We start from the raw sequence: 19,175 nt of genomic DNA, 5'->3' as shown, positions 1-19,175 counted from the left end.
GTTCATTTCCATCAATTTGGGCTCCAGAGTTTCAAAATTTTGATAATTTTCCAAGAAAAAGATAAATAGTGATTTATTGTAGATTTTGTTAGTTTCATTTTGGAGTTATACACTATTTAATCTGCTTCAAAACATAAATCTCACATTATTGCTTGAGATTGTTTGTAGTATTTGATATGCATTGGGTAACTAAAGAAGCCCTCCATTGTGTAGCTAAGGTTCCGTGAGTGGAACGGTGTGGAATTCTTACAGACTAACCAGGAAGAGGTTGAGGACCTGGACGATGGACTGTCCTTGTCGCTCTCCTTGCTGAGACTGGTAATGCGCTGACTTGGTGCGGTTTCCTTCTCACTTGGCGTCTTGGTTGACATCCGGGCTCGGCATAGATCCTGCAATGTCAAAACCTGAGTCAGAGCAAGGCTGTTTGAGGCCCATACCCACTTCCCTTCACTCACCTGGTAAAGCTTGCTCATTGGTTCCCCTTCCGACTTGACATGTGATTTGAGCTTGTATCCATGCTTCCTAGTCAGATATAATACAGCAGCAGAAAGTGCAAGGGCTGCCAGTACTCCAACAAGAACAACTCCAACTACGTATACTTCATGTTCTGATCGACCATCTAATCTCATCTTTTGTGGCCATTTGTGCTTTAAATAGAAAAATAGAGTGAATAAAGAGATACAAAATATAAGAATTATATATCAGTCTTACCTTTAAGTATTTTAAATAACTGAAAATTCAAATAAAAAAAAGAAAGTATATTGATATAATATAAATTAATTAAACTATAAATTTCAAGTTTTCAGTTATCAGAGTTCAAAAGGAAGTATTAGTAATTTGTATTATTTTTTTCTGGAAGAAATTATTCTTTCATGACTTTTTATTTTTATAAAAATACTTAAGATTAATGAAAAACAAGAAACATTTTAAACATATATTTAAGATTTTGATTATGAAAATTTGTCTAAATTGTTGTTTACATATGTTCATCATATAATTAAAGGAAAGCAAAATGAAGAATAATTATTAAGAATAAATTATTAATAAGAATAAATTTTTAGGCAAATCTCAAATTTACTGGAAAAAGAGTAAACTGTCCGAAACGTGGTTTGGATGTTGAAATAAAGTATAGAAGTCCTAAAACAGTTATTTCTTTCAGAAAAAAAATATATAAAAATAAATCAATTAAAAATTATTAATTAAGATTTAGAAATTCAATATTAAAAGATATAGTGTTTAATTTTTTACTTAACGTCAATTAAAACTTTTTAAATTACTCTTGAAATGGTAAAACAATATACATTACACAACCATGCTTTATTTTTCATTAAATACTAAATGTAGAGGTCTTTAGAATTAATTAAATTAAACCGAAGTTTTCAAATTAAAAATTTGATAAATCTACAAAACTTTGATTTTGAACACATTAATTCATTCATTCAAAGTATTATAAGGTTATCTTAAGACACTACAATAATGATATATTTAACTGACTAATACTATTCATATAATAGTTTTTAAAAATTCACCAACCTTGTAGCCTATACCGGTAGCCGTGATTGTAACTCCTGTTTTTCTTTCAATTTCACTTTTGTAATCATCTGAGAAAGAGAGATCAAGATGTTTAAACAATTATTATTCTGAAATCCTAAATTAGATTTGGAATTTTTTCATCTTCATAAATATATTGAATTAACTTATATTAATAAAATAAATTCCAAATTTAATTACCAATTCTCTTTGCTATTTCAGATGCATTAAGTCCCGCATTATTCATTAGAATTTTAAACACCAATTCATTTCTATCAACCCTGAAACAAAGAAACAGGCTGTAAGGCAAGACACTTAAAACGTCTATTTCAAATCTTAAACAGCAGTTGTATCTTCAGTCATTTGGAAAAAATATGATTATAGGACCACAATCACAAACTAGACTTACCAATTACATTCTTATATAATTATTTTTTTCATAGAATTTCAAGTAATTATAATACAATTACAAGTAATTGTAACTGTAATCACAAATGCTTAACATCAAAACAGAAAAAAAACTGTTTTACAATGGCTTCAAAATATAAAAATGATATACAGTTTAAGATACGCGCAGGTATATTGATTTATTAGCACATTAAGGAACATTCAAAATGATCACTGACTAACATACTAATAATTCATGATGTACTCATGAAACCACTTTGGTCATACAGCATAGAATTATGGAGAAAAAGAAAAATGTCAAATATCTGAAAAATCCAATTATTCAAATCAAGAGTACTTAAACAAATTGTTGATACCCATTTTATATTTCTACTGAGACTTTACAGACTGATCTTAAAATTCCTAAAATAACTAGCTTCTGTCTTGAGGTTGGAATTTTCTAGGCCTTATCTAAATTAAAAATCATGCTTCGATAAGGTTTTTGATATGAATGAAAATTTGTTAAAATTGTTAAATATTTAGAGTGGTGAAATAAGAATATGAATATTTCTAATCAACTTGGACATAGTTGTCTGCAATAGGAAAAAATATTAAAACTAGGAAAAATCAATTGTAAGATTCTTCTTGATAATGGCCTGAGGGCCGAAACATAGGGGAAAAATCAACAAACTGAGAGGTAAGGATCTAAAAATATTTCTCTTTTAATTATTCTTTTATTTAGTAATTTATTTATTGTTCGATTACTAGCTAGTCCTACTTGAACATTTAGTTTGAAGAAAATAAATGATGCTTATATCATCATATATTATATTATACATTTTGTTTTTAACATATCTATTAACAGTTAACAGCTATTAAAGGAAAATAACAGATTAAATTATTAAAAAATTAACTATTAAAGTACTATTAAAAAATTAACACTGAATCAATCTGAATAAGTGAAAAATAATTTGCTAGAAATAAAGATAAAAGTATGAGCTACCGAGCTCTGTCAGTATTTTTCCTTCACGAGCATTAAGAAAACAGATAAAGAGTAATTTAATTGTTTTCTTAATGATTAAAAAAAAATCCCAAAAAAATAGTGGGGTGGGGGAGAAAAATGTTGAGACCTCCAAAAGACATTTCTCTAATTCTAACACTATTCACATACAAATTTTCAATTTTCCAACTCAATTTGTAGGGGCAGTAGAAGTGCACAAGACCTTAAAACTACCAAAATCTACAAAAAATGGTATGGCTTGGAAAAAAGTGTCAGGCCCCCATAAAGAACTTTTATATCAACTTAAATCACATACAAATTGTGAATCCTATAACTCACTTTGAAGGGTCTGTAGAGGTACGCAAGACCCTAAAACTGATAGAAAAACTTTTAAAAATATGGTGGGAGTGGGTGGAAAAATTTGAGACCCCAAAAAGCCACTTGCCTACTAATTTTATTAAAGCTACTAGATTTTAAGCCACTAAATTCACAGACAAATTTTCAAATCTCTAACTTGATTAGGAGGGGCTGTATGTTGTAGAAAATTGGTTTTATTATTTGAGTTGAAATTAAAATGTTTATTTGTAACCTAAATAATTTAAAAATATAATTATGGCTAAAACAAACACTATTGATGGCAATACTGCTTCAGACCGTTGGATAGGTAGCTGTACGTACTTTTCTTTTGGTCTATTCGCTGGTAGTGCCCATTAATGCAACATTTACTCTTTGTTCTTTTCCTATAAAACCCTTTCTGATTCACAACACTGTAGAAGGTAACAAAACCACACACAAATTTGTACAGGCATCTAACATCTCTGAAACCCTCAAAACTGTGTTCTGGGGGTTATGAAGCAGATAAGATGTAACCCCTATCCTCTTATGATAATCTTCAAAACAATACAAAAATCTAATTTGGAAAAAATATGTCAGGTTGCTTGTATAAATAAATTAACAAGTTTATTACCATAAAATATAGTAGAAAATTAAACTTACTTTGGTGGAGCAAAGGTATTGTTAGACACATGTATGATCTCAGCGATTGAGCTCAGAAGGCGACTACCTTCGTTCCAAGATTGAATACTAAAACATTTAGAGAAAATAATCAATAAAGTACATATGCTTGTTATGAACTTATGAATAAATAACAAGTATTTGAATTAAAAAATAATTTTAAAAGGTAAAAATATGTAATTTAATTCTAATGGGAAATATTAATTAAAATAAATCAAAGATATATAAAAAAAAAAACTTTGTATAAAAGAATGAAATTGACAAAAGATATGTTCCTCTCTCGGGAATTTTGAGCTATATAAAAAATATTTTTTTTTTTAAACATATGATATGAATTTGACTTCATTCTGAAAAAGTGTGGCATTTATTTATGAAAGAAAAAATTATGGTGAATCTCACAGTATTTTTAAATAATTAAAAATATATATATATAATTTTTTATTTATGTGTCTTTCTAAGCATTTATGAATATCAGAAGCAGCATAATTGTTAATCGCAATTGCAAGTGTCTGTTGTATTCTTATTTATAGTAATATAATCTTATAATTAAAAATAAAACCAACAACAATTAATTCATTATTCCCCCGCCATTAATCAGTGGAGTTTGATGTTACAAGATTAAAATAAATTACCTTTCCTTGAACTGAATATAAGCGTAATCAGTATCGATCACCTCATAATCAGTTGGGTGACTGAGTACGTCAGCAATATTTTTTTTTTCTGTAGCTTTCGTTGGCCAATCCTTACTCTGAAAATTTAAAACAGCCACAATTTTGATGAACTGTTTACTTATAGGTTAAAAAAAAATACATTAGTTTTTCAAACTATGATTAAGTAAAAATACCTTTAATGCGTGAAGAAAGAAATCATTTATGTGCTCTTTCTGGCCATTAGCTACAATAAAAATATTACAAAACAAAGTTTTCAACAATCACGTGTACATAAAATATTCTTAAAATTAAATTAAGTAAAGTTAAAAATTTTATATCATTGTATCTATGTTAAATTACTTACATTTGTTCTGTTGTTTATTAACTTCACCTTCCTTTGTTGAATCATCCTAAAATAAATTTAATTTATACTTTCAAGTTGATTAAAATTTATTATTTAATAAAAAAACATATAGCAACAATTATTGTAAGTTGCTATAGCTTTACCTGGAAAGCTGGGTCGTAAGGAGGTCCTGGTTTCTTAACATCAAGCCTTTCCCGACGCTTAAAGCCAAAGGCACCGTTCAATTTTTCCAATAAGTCTGGTAGCGAATCTTCACCTGAAGAAAAATTTAAATTAAGTAATAATTATACAAATGACTCATGGTTTACCTGAAAAAAACCAAAAAAAAAAACCAGAACAATCATTGCTACTGGGTTCAACGATTTTGATAAAAGAAAAGGCTTTAAATGAATGGTGATTTTAAATTGGATTTTATAAGAAAAATCAAGCTATTATATAGCTATCAATGTCAATAATCTTTTCCAGGCATTATTAGACTTGCGAATGCAATCCTGGGGATTTTTGTTAAGTATAAAAAAATTCTTTAAAACTATTTTGATTAATATTTTAATGTGTTCTATTTACAGATTACTGTATCTTTTAAAGTTTTTTTGGAGCAGCAAAACCAAGATAAAATAGCCAATGGAAAGGGACCAAACATTGTAAAAATGTGAAGAACGTGTGTACCTATAGAATAGAACTGTTATAAATAAAATAAAATAAAAATATTTATTTATTTTTTTTTTAAACAATATGGGTTTGATGTGGTCTCACTCAATAATTTTGATTGATATTTAGTAAAATATATGTTTTAGCAGAGATCTTATTTCCTTGGAAGCTCATTCATACTTGAGAAGTTCATACTGTATTATAATAGTTAATACCGATGGTAAAAAGTGAAGAACTAAAAAAAAAAAAATAATAAAATAAGCCTACCGGATTGGAAGACATTGCCGCCTTCAGTGTAGCCCCTGCTATCGTCATCTGCAACCATTACCCTCTCCTTTTCAACTTCATATTCTATTTCATCGTCATTATCAGCTATATTTCTGTTCTTGCTTCCTGCAACTATCATTTAAAAAATTAGAATTTAAAATAAGTGATTGACAATAACAATCAATAAAATTTTGAATAATAACAACTACAATGAAACTTCTTTATAAGGGACACCCATGGGAATATGATTTTGTCAGTTATGCAGAGATTTCCATTATGAAGGTTTTTTTTACTTGATTTTTAAATTATACTTACATTGAAATGTATTACCTCAAATTTTGAGTGAGAGGTTATTTTTTTACATTAACTTAATGATATTATACATTGACTGAATGTATCTTTGTGCTATCAATATCCCTTAATAAAATAAGTGGACAAAGGTGTTGTAGAAAATTGGCATTATTATTTGATTTGTAAATAAAACAGTAGATGGCGAAACTGCTCTCTGACAGGAAACCTTTGTTTTGAGGCAATGGGTTGTGGCATCTATTAGTGAAAACATACACTCTTTGTCTTTCTTTATAAAATCCTCCCTAAATTCCACAAATTAAGATCAAACAAAATCAACCTAGATTCCTTCTTGATTTATTTTAATACAAAATATAATTTCAAAATAATGTAAATTTTCACTAATTTGAAGGAGAGAATTATTAGTAATTGAATTACTACACATATAAGTATATAAAATATGTAATGGATAGTTTTTATTTAATATAATTTTTCATTAATGCTACAATATATTTGGCTAAGACCAGTACAATACGACTTTTCCATTTCTTTCCCAAGTCCAGTGTGGAAGAGTTGTGTAATAGAGGATTTCAGATGTATTAAATTTCTAGTTGGCTGGGTCCATTATAAAATTTCCCATAAACAGAGGTTTCCATCATACCTGGGTGTTCACTAGGAGAAATTTCACTTTATTTCCAAGGGGCAAATCAGTTTTACTTGTAATTAGATTTTAGATTAAGGATAATGATGTATTAAGTGCTATTATATTAGAAACATTTTTTAGGTACAATTATATTCTGTGAGAAGGTATAGGTCTTATCAGGAGTGATAACTTTTGATCTCCTTCAGGAGAAAGATACAAATTCAACCTTGGAAGCAGAAGACTCACTTCTGGAAGGTCTTCAGACAGAGGAGGTGCAAAAGTAAAAGGAAGGTGCTCAGGAGAAGACTTAAAACTAAGACTTAAGACAGGAATCCATAGGATGTAGACCAGCTACATGGAAAGTTGTATCTGGTCTATATAGCTAAATATTTTGTGTGAACTATAAATGTAATGACTGGACTTAGACTTCTTCATTGAAGCCATAAATGATAAATATATCATAAAATGATTGAAAGATTTGTATATAAAAACTCAAGCTTTCTTACCCAAATTTGTTGTTGGTACAGTTCTGAAAAAGTAGCTGGGGCGCAGAGCACTTTGGATATATTTTGTGAATTCTATCGGATCAAAGTTAAAATCATCTCCATCTGTTCCCTCACCTATAAAAAAAAAAAAAAATAATAAATAAAATTACTTAAACTTTAGGTATAATATAAAGTTTATAGCAAATTATTTAAATGAAGTACTCAAAATTTATAAAACTAAACTCCTCATTTGAAACTATAGGCTAATTTTTAATAAATATTTACATGGTTATAAAACCAAGGGCTCTTGATAAGTTGTTTACTTAAGGAACAATGGATAATGGTATAGTACAAGCATGTAAAGAAACTACCCATTGGTAGCACTCTAAAACATTTTTACAATGTAAGGTCTCGAGGCCATCTTCTTTTCAGATGCCTCGGAGGATTGTCTGGAATGAAAGAGGAAGTGAGGTGAGAAACTAATGGATTTTTAGATTATAATGTAAGGTAGATAATTGGGTTAAGGAGTTTATAATGGAAGGATTGATATCTGGTTCGGGCTAGATCGGATACATCGGGAACATTAAGGTCTTTATGGATGATTTTATTTGTGACAAAGGAAGGAGCATTAAAGAGGAATTCGAAAGTTTAGTGGAGCCCCAAATCTCAACTCCATATGTCCAGATAGGTCTTATAATTGTCATATAAATCAATCAGTCTTATGTAATGAATTGGAAGTTTAGACCGTTTGTCGAGTAAGTGCTGTAATAGTCGAAATCGAAGAGCAGTTTCCAGTCTTTTCAGTCTTGTGTGAGGAATCCAAGTTAGTCATTTGTCCAGCTGTAGTCCAAGGTGGCGGATCTGTTCTACAGGGGTAAAAGCAACATTATTAAAGTATACTGTAGAGCAGTCAGCAGGTTTACAATAAAGGGTAAAGGTGATTTGATGGGATTTGTTGGAATTTATTTTAATCCTCCAATTATGACACCATTCTTCAAGGGCTGTGATATGGGATTGGAGAGTTTGGGATACAATTAAAGGTTTATTATTAATTGCGAGCACACATGTGTCATCGGCATACATGGTGATGATAGTGTTAGGATTGGTTGGTATGTCAGCTGTATACAGACGGTGTAGAGGATGGGGCCGAGGATACTACCTTGAGGAACACCAGTGGACTGAGAATAGAGGGATGAATAGGAGTCATTGTGGTTTACATAGAATGATCTATCAGTGAGAAAAGAACGGATGATGAGAAAATATGTGGGAGGTAGAAATTTACGGAGTTTGTAAAGCAGTCCTGGGTGCCAGACTCGATCAAAAGTCTGTTCTATATCGAAAAAGACTCCCGCCCCGTACATCATAATAAACTAAAACAGAAAATAATGCCTATTTAATTTTAGAATATAACTAGGAAAAAAAATAACTATTGCTCAAAATAATAATATATACTATTTGGTAAGAGTCATATATTGTTCAATGTATTGGTACAGGTAACTATTTAAGTAAGTATTTAATGACTTTTTGATTTAGGCATACTATTTTCAATTTCAATTCTTTTTTTTATTTAAGTTTTTTACATGTAAAAATTAATTTATAAGTATAAGAAAGTTTTTCTTCATAAAAGCAATGTGTTGATGAATTATGTTCTCCATCTATGATTCGAACTTTTCCTGGAATGATAAAAAGCAAAGCTCAAAAAGAGTTTTGAGTAAGACTAAATCTAAAATTTTGTTTATTTCATTCATGTTGAAATGTTAGAATGATATAATGAAATAAATTTTTTTGTGTTATTTTTCTATATAGTAAAAATTATTTGAAATCAGATGTTATTTATTTATGTTTTTTTAAAAGAAAAACCTATTAATTGTGAAGTTAATGCAAATAGCAAAATAACATAAAATAAAAATTACAATACCTATTATTAATTTACTGATTACCAATTGTTAAGTTCCTTTCAATTTATTTTTAGAAACTAATTTCAAATACAAAATTATTTAAAAGAACGTAAGAGAAATAATATTCTAAATATTGTTAAACACATAAAATGTTTATCTTTTGTTTATTTGTTTTTTAAAATAATATTTATATTTTCCAGTTTACACATGAAGGATAATAATCACAATTAAAATTTGTCTCCAAAAATTTCAACTTAATAAACAATATGTAATTTAGTGAGTTATTATTCAAAGGCAATTATGTCTTTTTCAGCTTTTTTCTATTTCCCTTGATTGTTAGGTATGTATTACTCATCAGTAAATAACACCAAACAAGTAAGATAAATATAAATAGGTCAGTAAACGGTATGGGTATACCCAGCGGGAAGCAGAAGGGGTCAGCTGTTCCCCCTAGAAGTGAAAAAAAAAATCAAGCAAATACTGATTGTAATAACTAATAAAGCACTGTGAAAATTATATGTCAGTTTCTAAAAATGTAAGTTTCATTCGCCTTTCCATGCATGTCATAACCTGATTGATTATGGTTTGCTCCCCCCCTAGTTTTGATCCTGGGTACGCCCTTGGTACACGGTAAACACTGCAATGGTTAGCTTTTTACAATCTTAAGGTTTTTTAATAAATTAATTGACAAAATTTCAAACAGGAATTAAACTAAAAAGACTAGAAAAAAACTAAAAATAATGTTATAATCTAAAAACTTTGTCACTAAAATGACAAAAAAAAAGTATTTTGGTTTGATATTGTCTGTAAAAATAGTACTATTAAATTGTATTCGGATTATTATTTTCAATCATTTCCATTAAAAAAAATTAATGAGAGTTTAAAACATCATTTTTGTCAATTCAATAGCAGTGTGTGTTTAGTAATTTAAACTAATCAGAATTAATTTTGGCTAATTGTGTATCTTACCTGATTCATCAGGCCAATTGTCAAGTTTAGATTTTAAAGCTGCATAGGTTCCTGCAATTTTATTCCTTTTTCCTATCTCTCTTTCTCCTGGAACTTAAGAAAACATGATTAATATTTATAAATATTATTAAATCATAAATTATTGTTTATAAAAGTTCTAAGAGACCCTAAACGCTTTCAATAATATTTGGAAATACAGATGATATTAATGAAGTTATTAATGATATTAATGAAGTGTAAATACTCAGAGATTCATTGAAATATCAAGAAAGGGAAATATTTTTCATAACTAAGAAATCTCTCAATAAACTTTCAAAACAATTGTAATTTTCAATGCTCTTAGCCTTTTCAATGGTATTACATACATCCCAAAGTGAAGTTTCCTTTAAGTCGACTTAATTAATGTAATACAATGAAAGTAAAGTTAAACAAAATATTGGTTCTGCAGAGGCGTTGTTATAACAAGTCAAGAAATACTCTTCGCTGTATCAACAATAAATTGAGTAGCGTGTGGGCTTGAGGTATAATTAAGTTGGGATGTAAACCTTTAGCATGAGCATACGCATTTGCTTTTCTCCACCTACAGGAGAGCTAAGAGCTTACCAGCCATTCTATCAACATATAGTAATGAGTTATTTTCATGACTATAATTAAGTGTTTATGTACCTCTCAGTATTTAGTTTGATGAATGATCTAAAATATAAATGATTGACGGATATTTCACTATTAAAAGGTAAAATTGTATCAATAAGAATTTAAGAAATAGAAACATCCAAGATAAGATCTGTAATTTACAGACTATAAACTGGTGAGATGAAAATTTAAATACATTTTTTTTTTATTAACTGATCAGAAAGATGGATACTTTATTTGTATCCTGGATTAGTATTAAAAAATGAAGCCTGTATTCATACAAACAATAAAATAATAATGAACACATTACTTGTAAGAATAGACATACATTTTATAATCTAATAATGATAGTGATAATAATCACTTGTATGAATAGACATACATTTTATTTATAATCTTGATAGTATAAAATATCAGTAGACATAAATGCAAATTTGGGAATGGAAAGGAATATAAGTTACTTAACTGCATGAGTTACGAATTTTCAATGACCAATAAAATGAGAAAGTTGTAAAGAGCGCCACGAAGTAGGCAAATATACCTCTAAAAAATATAAAGAACTTTTAACAATATAATTTATTTAATTTGTAATCTTATTACTATTTATTTATTTGTATATATTATTACTTTGTAAAATATTTCAATAGATCGATCTAATGACGTACAAAAACTTAATCGTGTATACTTTTAATCAGTTCACTAATCAAATATTGACGATTCAGAAATGTCTTTCTAGATTGATAAAAAATTACTAATAATTTAATGTTAATTTATTTAATATACAATAATTATAAACTTTATGATTGTAGTATCTTATTGTTATTTTGCATCGCGGTATTGGTACTGTGATACACTTCCCGCTTATTAGTGGAATGGTCTAGAACGGGCTGTAGATCATTTCTTGAGTTTAATTCGCTTAGGTTTATTGGTTCAGTTCATATAATTTTTCGTTCATGTGTGAGTCAATTGTTACAATATCGTGTCTGTCATGAGTGAGTTATATTTATACATTTTACGTGCCGATTTCATATACGGGTATTAGATATTATCGTTGTAAGAAAGTATGCACCACTCTTTAAAATACTCAGTTATGGCAATACTTTTCTAATATTGTTAATCATTTGGAATTTTATCTTTGAATTATTCACTATACTGATTTTAAATATTTCATTTATTTACTGTATTAATTGTTATTGGCTTAAAATTTATTTTATTTTGTGGATTCATATTCCTTTTACTCCCACTTAAGCTCTATTTCGTTTTTAATATATATAGTTTTTGATCATGTTTTACTATTTAGATATTTTTACTAAATTTTGTTATCTATTTTTAACATATTTCATCATTTGTCATGTTATCTTTAGATTTATTCATGAAGTGACTTTATATCTTTAGGTTTATTTTATCGTTAATTTTTGTATTGCTTAAAATTATTGTTTGAAATAAGTCCTTAAATAGTTATTCCAGCTATTGTATATGATTACAAGAATCTAGTGTATTTTTACAAATAATACCTAACATTTCTCTTATTTGTTTTGATCCGTCATTATTTTATTTCATTAATTATGACTTTATTTATATTTTTCTTTTGTTAAGTTCAGATGTGAGTAGGCACAAGAACATGAAAGTTCTGTACACGGTCAGTCGGATTGAAATTCATCAGACTTATGTGACTGACCTGAATCATTAAGACCCCCTAAACTATAAATCCGACAGACGCATGTGCATGATATATCCGAACAGTCAGAATCTTGTACAATTTCTCTTTCGAATGACTACAAACAGGAAGCTTGTTGGCCATTTTGGTATTTTTCTTCAAGAATAAAGTAAAACGCACTACATGAATGAAGCACTTGCAGCTTTCTTACCATTTTTTCAGTTTCCCCTCTACTTAAAATTAGAATGATAATGTTTCAACATTTTCTCGGTAATGGATTAGACCTACTCGGCCAATCTGAATGTCAGTCGGTGGGGTTAATGTCATTCTAACTGATCATGTACAGCTATTCTGTTGATGGAATCCCGAAGGTTGCCGAATGTGTCCGAAAGAAGATGGAGGTGACCGCGTATATTCAATTATTTACTATCCATAATTTTTGGTGTTGCTTTATTGACTAGGTCTTTACTGTTTTAATTTTTCATTTGTTTCCTCAGAACGAGAGAAGAGGGTTGGATAAAGTCACTAAATCTGCTGGCTATGCCGATGTAACATTTCAAGTTCATTTTACTTAGAATAAAAATAAGTATGATGGAATTGGTCGTAATGATCCTAACAATTTTAAAAGTTATAGTAATTAAATATTAGTGAATTTTCCAGTCATTTTTTTAAAAATTTAAATTAATGAGGTTAAGAATGAATTACAGCTTAAATTCAGTATTCAAAGGTTGGTACTTCAGTTTTTTACTCTATAAAATATTTACTATGCTTCAGATGGAACTTATTCTTAATAATTATTACTATTGTTATGCTTGAGTTCCCATTGTCAATTAAATTGTGACAGCTTAATTCTTGGGAACAATTTCAGTTGCTAATCTCTGTATATTCATTTTTTATAGTGTCATTCAGTTCCCTACCCACTTTTGAACTACAAATTTAGATTGAATGGTTATGAGGTTGGTTGTCTAATTATACTTATTACACTTATGATTACAATCTTAGTGGTGAGAAGTTGTTGCTTTTGTGCGACTATTTCATAACGATATTTAAAAAAAAATACTTCTACCTATACAAAGTACTGTTTCTTCTAATTTAATTTATATTATCTTGTTTTGCTCAAAAATAACCATTTACGGATTTCTTGCATGTTGAAATATATCAGACTGAAGACCTGGTTTGTATTTAAACGATAACAAAAACCTGTACCGATATCCATGAAGGGTTTTTGGTCCACTACTTTGTAAGGAAGTACTGTTACTAGACCACTGGATGTGCAAGGAGGTGATTTGGTCAGGATCACGCTCAACTGCTAGGTTTTCCTCTTTATTAAGAGTACCTACTTTACAGATGCTTTTTTTTTTTTTTAGTCTAAAAAATTTTTAATTAAAGAATATAAACATGAGAAATAAAAATTTTTGTTAGTTTCTAGAATCAGTAAAAACTTAAACAATCTAAACTGTTTGTACACCTTTAATTAAATGCAAAATGCATTTTCTTGTTTACATAAAACAAAATAATATTATTTTTATACAATAAAAATAAAAATGTTTGTTTCAAACAATGTTCAGAAGAGATAAAATGTAGTTAATGAGTGAACAGAAAAATAGCGCATACAAGCCTTTTCTAATTAATATTAAGGTACCATGTTTGTTTTTTTTCTCCTTTAAAGATCATTATAATTCTCAGTACTCTTATATAAAGCTTTATGTTAAATGATTGGCTAAGCTATGTCTCATGTCGTTCTCTTATTTATTTATCTCCTTTGCCTATTTCACTTTATTTTTTGTTGATAATGTTTGTTGGGAAAAAATATTGTAATTATTATATAAGGAATATAAATATTTATTTACAATATTATTAAAAGACTAATGAAAGAGAAAAGTATTCACAATTCTTTTGATTTAAACTAATTCAGTAATTGATCTTTGAATATTGATATCAGTTTTTTATGAACACAACATTTTTTGGAATAATATTGGATTCACTGATCTATAGGTTCAGTGAAGTGGATTTAATTTTGTATTTTTAGCTCATACCTTTATAAACCTTTATGAATCTTGCTTAGTTTTATTTGCTTATTAGTTGATCTGCTAGTGCATTCTGGATGCGTTGGTCAGTGTATTTACTTGAAAGTTTTGTTTTTATTCTTTGTTCAAGTGAATTTTATTAGTTTTCGTTGTGAACATTCGTTTTCTTTTGTTTCGAAATCTGCTGGGTTTCGCAAATTGATCATTAGGGGGACTTTGGCAGATAGTGAACTTCAAGAAAGAAGCAACTGACATCATGGAGAATTTAATGGTAAGTTGCATGACAAGCATGCACACACGTACAAGTTAAGCTCACATTTGAAAAGTCCTCAAATGCTTCATTTTTAAGTATTTTACTCACTTATCATACCATATCTAATGTTATATCTATTAAATAAAATATACTTGTTATCTTAAGATATCAAACATATTAGTACCTCAACCAATTTATGTTTTATTGTCTTAATGTATTTTTAAAACTACTGCCATCATTAAAAACATACTATATTATATTATTACTCATAATTCAATTACTTATATCAAAGCTGAATATAACACAATATAAATAAGGCTATAATAATAAATACTATATGAATAAAGCAAGTGAACAAACAAAGCAACCTTTTGAATCTTAAAAAAATTGATAAACAAAGCAATAATCATTAGGAAAATTTTAACACCTTTGTAACAGTCAAAACAGCCAAACAATCTGCCAAGTACATAGATTCATTAAGCTTTCTCTTCATACCTATGATTTATCATTTGAGAATAAAATTTTTGAGGTGAGCTTTTTTTTTAGAAAGGTATGTCACTTTTTCCCATGCATAAATTAGATGAAATTTGATAAATACTAGGCTGTATCAATGAAATATGTTTGGACACATTCCGAACATATTTGCATAGATTGGAGTTACTTTCTCTACTGAGGTCATCCTACGGACTGTCCCAAAGCTGGTAAGGCTGTCATAAAGTAACACCAGTCTACATACAGTCTATGGAATACTTCTAACACAAAATGGAAAAAACTTCTGGCTGATGTGAATATATTTCAAGAAAGCAGTGATATGCTCTCTTAAATTGAGTGCCTTAAATTGTATATCATTAAAGTATCACCTAAGATTTATTTCTTACAGAATGAATTAGTTCATATTTCTTGAACTTTACTTTTTAAATATTTAGTAAAAAAAAAGCTTATAGTTAAAAAAGAATCATTTGAAAACAACTTCTACTGTCATTTTGCAGACTTTTTTTAATTGTAAACTGAGAAATTCAATTTAATCAAGAAAAATAGGAAGTTAATAAATACTGAAAAATAAAGTTTGTAGATTTTTGAATTATAAGTTATTTTGTTTTCAGATGGGTAGCAGTAAATCATGGACACCTTAAAAATAGCAGGTAATTAGACTTTATTCATATTATTACATATATTTTAATGAATTGATATATTTTAATGCTAAGATTTTATTAAACAATTAAGGTACAATCATGTCAGGTATTGGTTTCGAGTTATATATTGATATGGGTTTTTACTTTAACTTACCTGTATATGAATTATATAGTAAGGAGAAGTATTGTGATCATGCAAAATTTTGAATTATAATTTTCGATGGAAATAGATGTATTAAGGTTCAGTGAGTCCAAATAACCAAGTCTACAAAATGGTCTGTATGTGTGTATGAATGAACAGCCTAGTTCAAAAACGAAAACTCATTAAATATTTAAGGCAGATGTGTGGCTGGAAGGGTACAGCAACTTTTTCGATAAAATCAACCTATCAGAAATGGCATTTTATGGAGTCGATTTGACACATTTTTTTTTATTTTCTAAAAAATGGGTCTGATAATATTTATTAAACTTAGTATATCATTGTAAAACTAAATGATCTTTAATATCAGCTGTCTTATCCTCATTGACATAGTTTAACAGAGCTTAAATGTTTGAAAAAATCTATCTCTTAAGTACCTTTAATGTTGTTTATTTTAAATAACAAACTATTTTACATTGTTGCATTGGTTGTTGGTGATAAAAAATGTTTAAATATAAACTATGAATTAATAGCAGTTTAGAGACTGAAAAATCAGAGAGAACCGAGTACGCCCAATCTCTCTCAATTCTAATCGCAAATATTAAAAAAATACAACAGTTTTGTTGTTTTGTGATGTGCACACTGCACCAGATTTTTTCATGTTACTTTTTCCTTTTTTTAAATGATATTTTTGTCTCATATCCACTTATCAATTTTTTTCCTATTAGTCTTTTTTATAATATGACATTAATACAAGATATTTTTATATTATTTAAGAGCAAAAAGGAATTCAGTTTTTTTATATACAAATGTGACTGTTTTATTTAAGTAGCAATTTTTTAATTTGTATAATGACAAGAGGAGCAGAGTGGCACAGAGCTGTGCCATTAACTCCAAGGTCCTGGGTTCGAATCTGGATGTGGCAGATAATTATTTATTCTGTTACTGTAGCTGTGAGTCAACCTGTGGGTTCTGAAGCCCTCCTGAGGTCTACTCAGCCTCATAAAGTGGACATCCTTAATTGGGAAAAATTTGGTAGTTGAAAAAAGTCTCCTTTTTTACAACCATTGTTCTAAAAACTGTACATCCTTGCAAAATATTATCATCTGGCCTAAAAACATTGGATGTATTTTTCTGAATAAATAAAACAAAAAACTGAAAATTTTAGAAACCAATGGTCTTTTCACTGATCAATACTTCATGTCTATTATCTGTATCTAATATCTTTCGAAGTGTTATATTCATTGTATTTTTGTTTTCCAATATTTTTTATTTCTTTTCATATAATTTGTTTACCTCTTCTCTGAGTGCTTTAGTAAAATAAAAATATTTACCTGCTTTTATGAGGTCCCTTACTTCAACACCAGACCTGAAGTTGCTGGGACTGTTGTATAGTTGCCTAAAAGGAGACGGCCTAGGTGGGGGACCCATTTCTTGTGCTTCTATGTCTGTGTAGCAAAAATATTACAGCTTTATTGAAAAAAAAATGCATTAATTCTTTTTTGTCTTTATGTTTGTTTAACACTTTAAGATCTTTTCTTCATCTAAAGGATTACATTACTTTTTTTTTTAATTTTCTTGTAAATTAAATCTATAAAATTATATTTTGTCTTAATTTAACTCTCTAAGTTGAGTGATAGTTCAGACAGCTTAACAAGACTCTTAAAGTAAGTGATAGTGCAGAATAACTTTCCATTTAAAGTTAAGACTAATTGTAAATATGGCAAAACAAAATTATATGGACATAATTAACAAGTTGATTAAAGGAAAAGAAACATAAGTCTGATGATGGGGAAAAGACTTTGAAACACTGAAGAAAAATGAATTAAAAATAAAGACAAAAAAATGGAGCATTCATTTCACAAATATTAATACATTAAGTGAATAGAATCTCAACTGAAACAGCCCTTATGAAGCTCTACAAAGTAGGACGAAATGTTGGCAAATAAATAGTTGTTAACTATTTTTTGTTTTCTTGTGACCGCACCCCTCACCATCTTCTTCAGAATTTAAATTTATTTGGTCAATTATTTATATATATAACATTAAGTGAATATTTTTCCATAAAATAATGAAATTAGTTGTCAAATGTATTAAATATTAATTAACTTTGTATTATTTTTAATTTACCAAACCAAATTTATCATGATTATATAGAAATCAATAATTTAAATTTTTTCCTTCAAATTTTAGATTGTTTATCCTACAATCATTTTAATATTTTATTTTGACTCAATGAAACATGATGGGAGCAGGGGGCTATATGAAAAGCTGTTGAATTATACAATATTTTCAGTAACTTTTTTAAAATAACAATATGCTTATTTAATCTAAAAAATTGTGTAGGTGTGTTCTAGGTATTTATTTAGAAATTTTTAAAAGTATTCAATAATATATACTGCTTTTATGTTAATAAAGGATTATCCTGTCTTTTAAGACCAACAAATGATTGATAAATGATAAAATAAAGCAATACTAATAGTCATTAAATGAATTTCTGAAAAGAATGTTGGAGTAATAAAGGGACATTCCTGTAGAACTGGAGGAATGTAAGAAGGGGAGTAATCTCCTTAGTAGCTCTGGGTGACCTGGTCACAGGCATTTGGGGTCGACGGCTTCTTACCGTCAAGCTAACCACATACCTGAACTGGGCCCCCTTCCCTGTATCTCTCTCTCTCTCTCTCTCTCTCTATATATATATATATATATAACATAATAAGTGTAACATAACATATAATATTTATATAATATAATCAAACTAAAATAGCTTTCAAACAGAACTTTGAAAGCTATTTTACAAATAAATTTTGACAAATTTTAACTCATTTTTTAATTTTTTCTTTTGAGAAAGTTTTTATAAAATAATGACTAAAGTCAACAAATATTATTAATTTTTTTTTTTAAATTTTCATAAATTCGTCTAATTAATTGACAATGCTTAGTGAATAGAGAAAAAAATTATATCTTGTTGTTTAATATAGAAAAAAACATGTAGGAAATATAGATAAAATAAATAAAAAAAAGTGTAAAGATGTATCTTGGCAGTAGGTATTTTCTATGATATACATAGTGATATATATTTAAATTTTTACAGCATATAAAATTTTAAGCATAAAATCCTACTTTTTTTCTTGTGTGAACATTCAAGAAATTAATATAGATATATTATGATTATTCATAATTTAGGACA

General features: G+C 28.2%; 1 protein-coding gene and 1 long non-coding RNA gene across 5 annotated transcripts in view; one reads left to right on the top strand and one right to left on the bottom strand.

Annotated features, from left to right (window-relative positions):
- Positions 1-19,175, bottom strand: part of IA-2 (tyrosine phosphatase IA-2) — a 174,449-nt gene that overhangs the window by 14,202 nt on the left and 141,072 nt on the right. The window contains exons 8-20 of one of the 4 annotated variants that reach the window (XM_067047475.1): positions 17,320-17,433; positions 10,144-10,236; positions 7,298-7,411; positions 5,861-5,992; positions 5,089-5,201; positions 4,946-4,991; positions 4,776-4,825; positions 4,564-4,679; positions 3,914-4,000; positions 1,732-1,811; positions 1,534-1,601; positions 456-647; positions 259-404 (exon numbers count right to left, since the gene is read on the bottom strand). In XM_067047475.1, coding sequence (XP_066903576.1) covers positions 259-404; positions 456-647; positions 1,534-1,601; positions 1,732-1,811; positions 3,914-4,000; positions 4,564-4,679; positions 4,776-4,825; positions 4,946-4,991; positions 5,089-5,201; positions 5,861-5,992; positions 7,298-7,411; positions 10,144-10,236; positions 17,320-17,433 — 1,351 coding nt within the window. The remainder of the gene's footprint in view (positions 1-258; positions 405-455; positions 648-1,533; positions 1,602-1,731; positions 1,812-3,913; positions 4,001-4,563; positions 4,680-4,775; positions 4,826-4,945; positions 4,992-5,088; positions 5,202-5,860; positions 5,993-7,297; positions 7,412-10,143; positions 10,237-17,319; positions 17,434-19,175) is intronic. The other 3 variants (XM_067047477.1, XM_067047476.1, XM_067047478.1) reach the window with 3 other exon arrangements.
- Positions 14,225-19,175, top strand: part of LOC136795776 (uncharacterized) — a 117,051-nt gene continuing 112,100 nt past the window's right edge. The window contains exons 1-2 of the long non-coding RNA XR_010843444.1: positions 14,225-14,731; positions 15,817-15,855. This is a non-coding gene — a long non-coding RNA (uncharacterized lncRNA). The remainder of the gene's footprint in view (positions 14,732-15,816; positions 15,856-19,175) is intronic.

The sequence above is a fragment of the Halyomorpha halys genome, unplaced genomic scaffold (assembly GCF_000696795.3).
Source record: "Halyomorpha halys isolate HHAL.00 unplaced genomic scaffold, Hhal_1.1 Scaffold482.1, whole genome shotgun sequence".
In the NCBI taxonomy this organism is placed as follows: Eukaryota; Metazoa; Arthropoda; class Insecta; order Hemiptera; family Pentatomidae; genus Halyomorpha; species Halyomorpha halys.
Note: the sequence above shows the minus strand (reverse complement) of the source record. Positions and strands in the feature narration are given on the sequence as shown.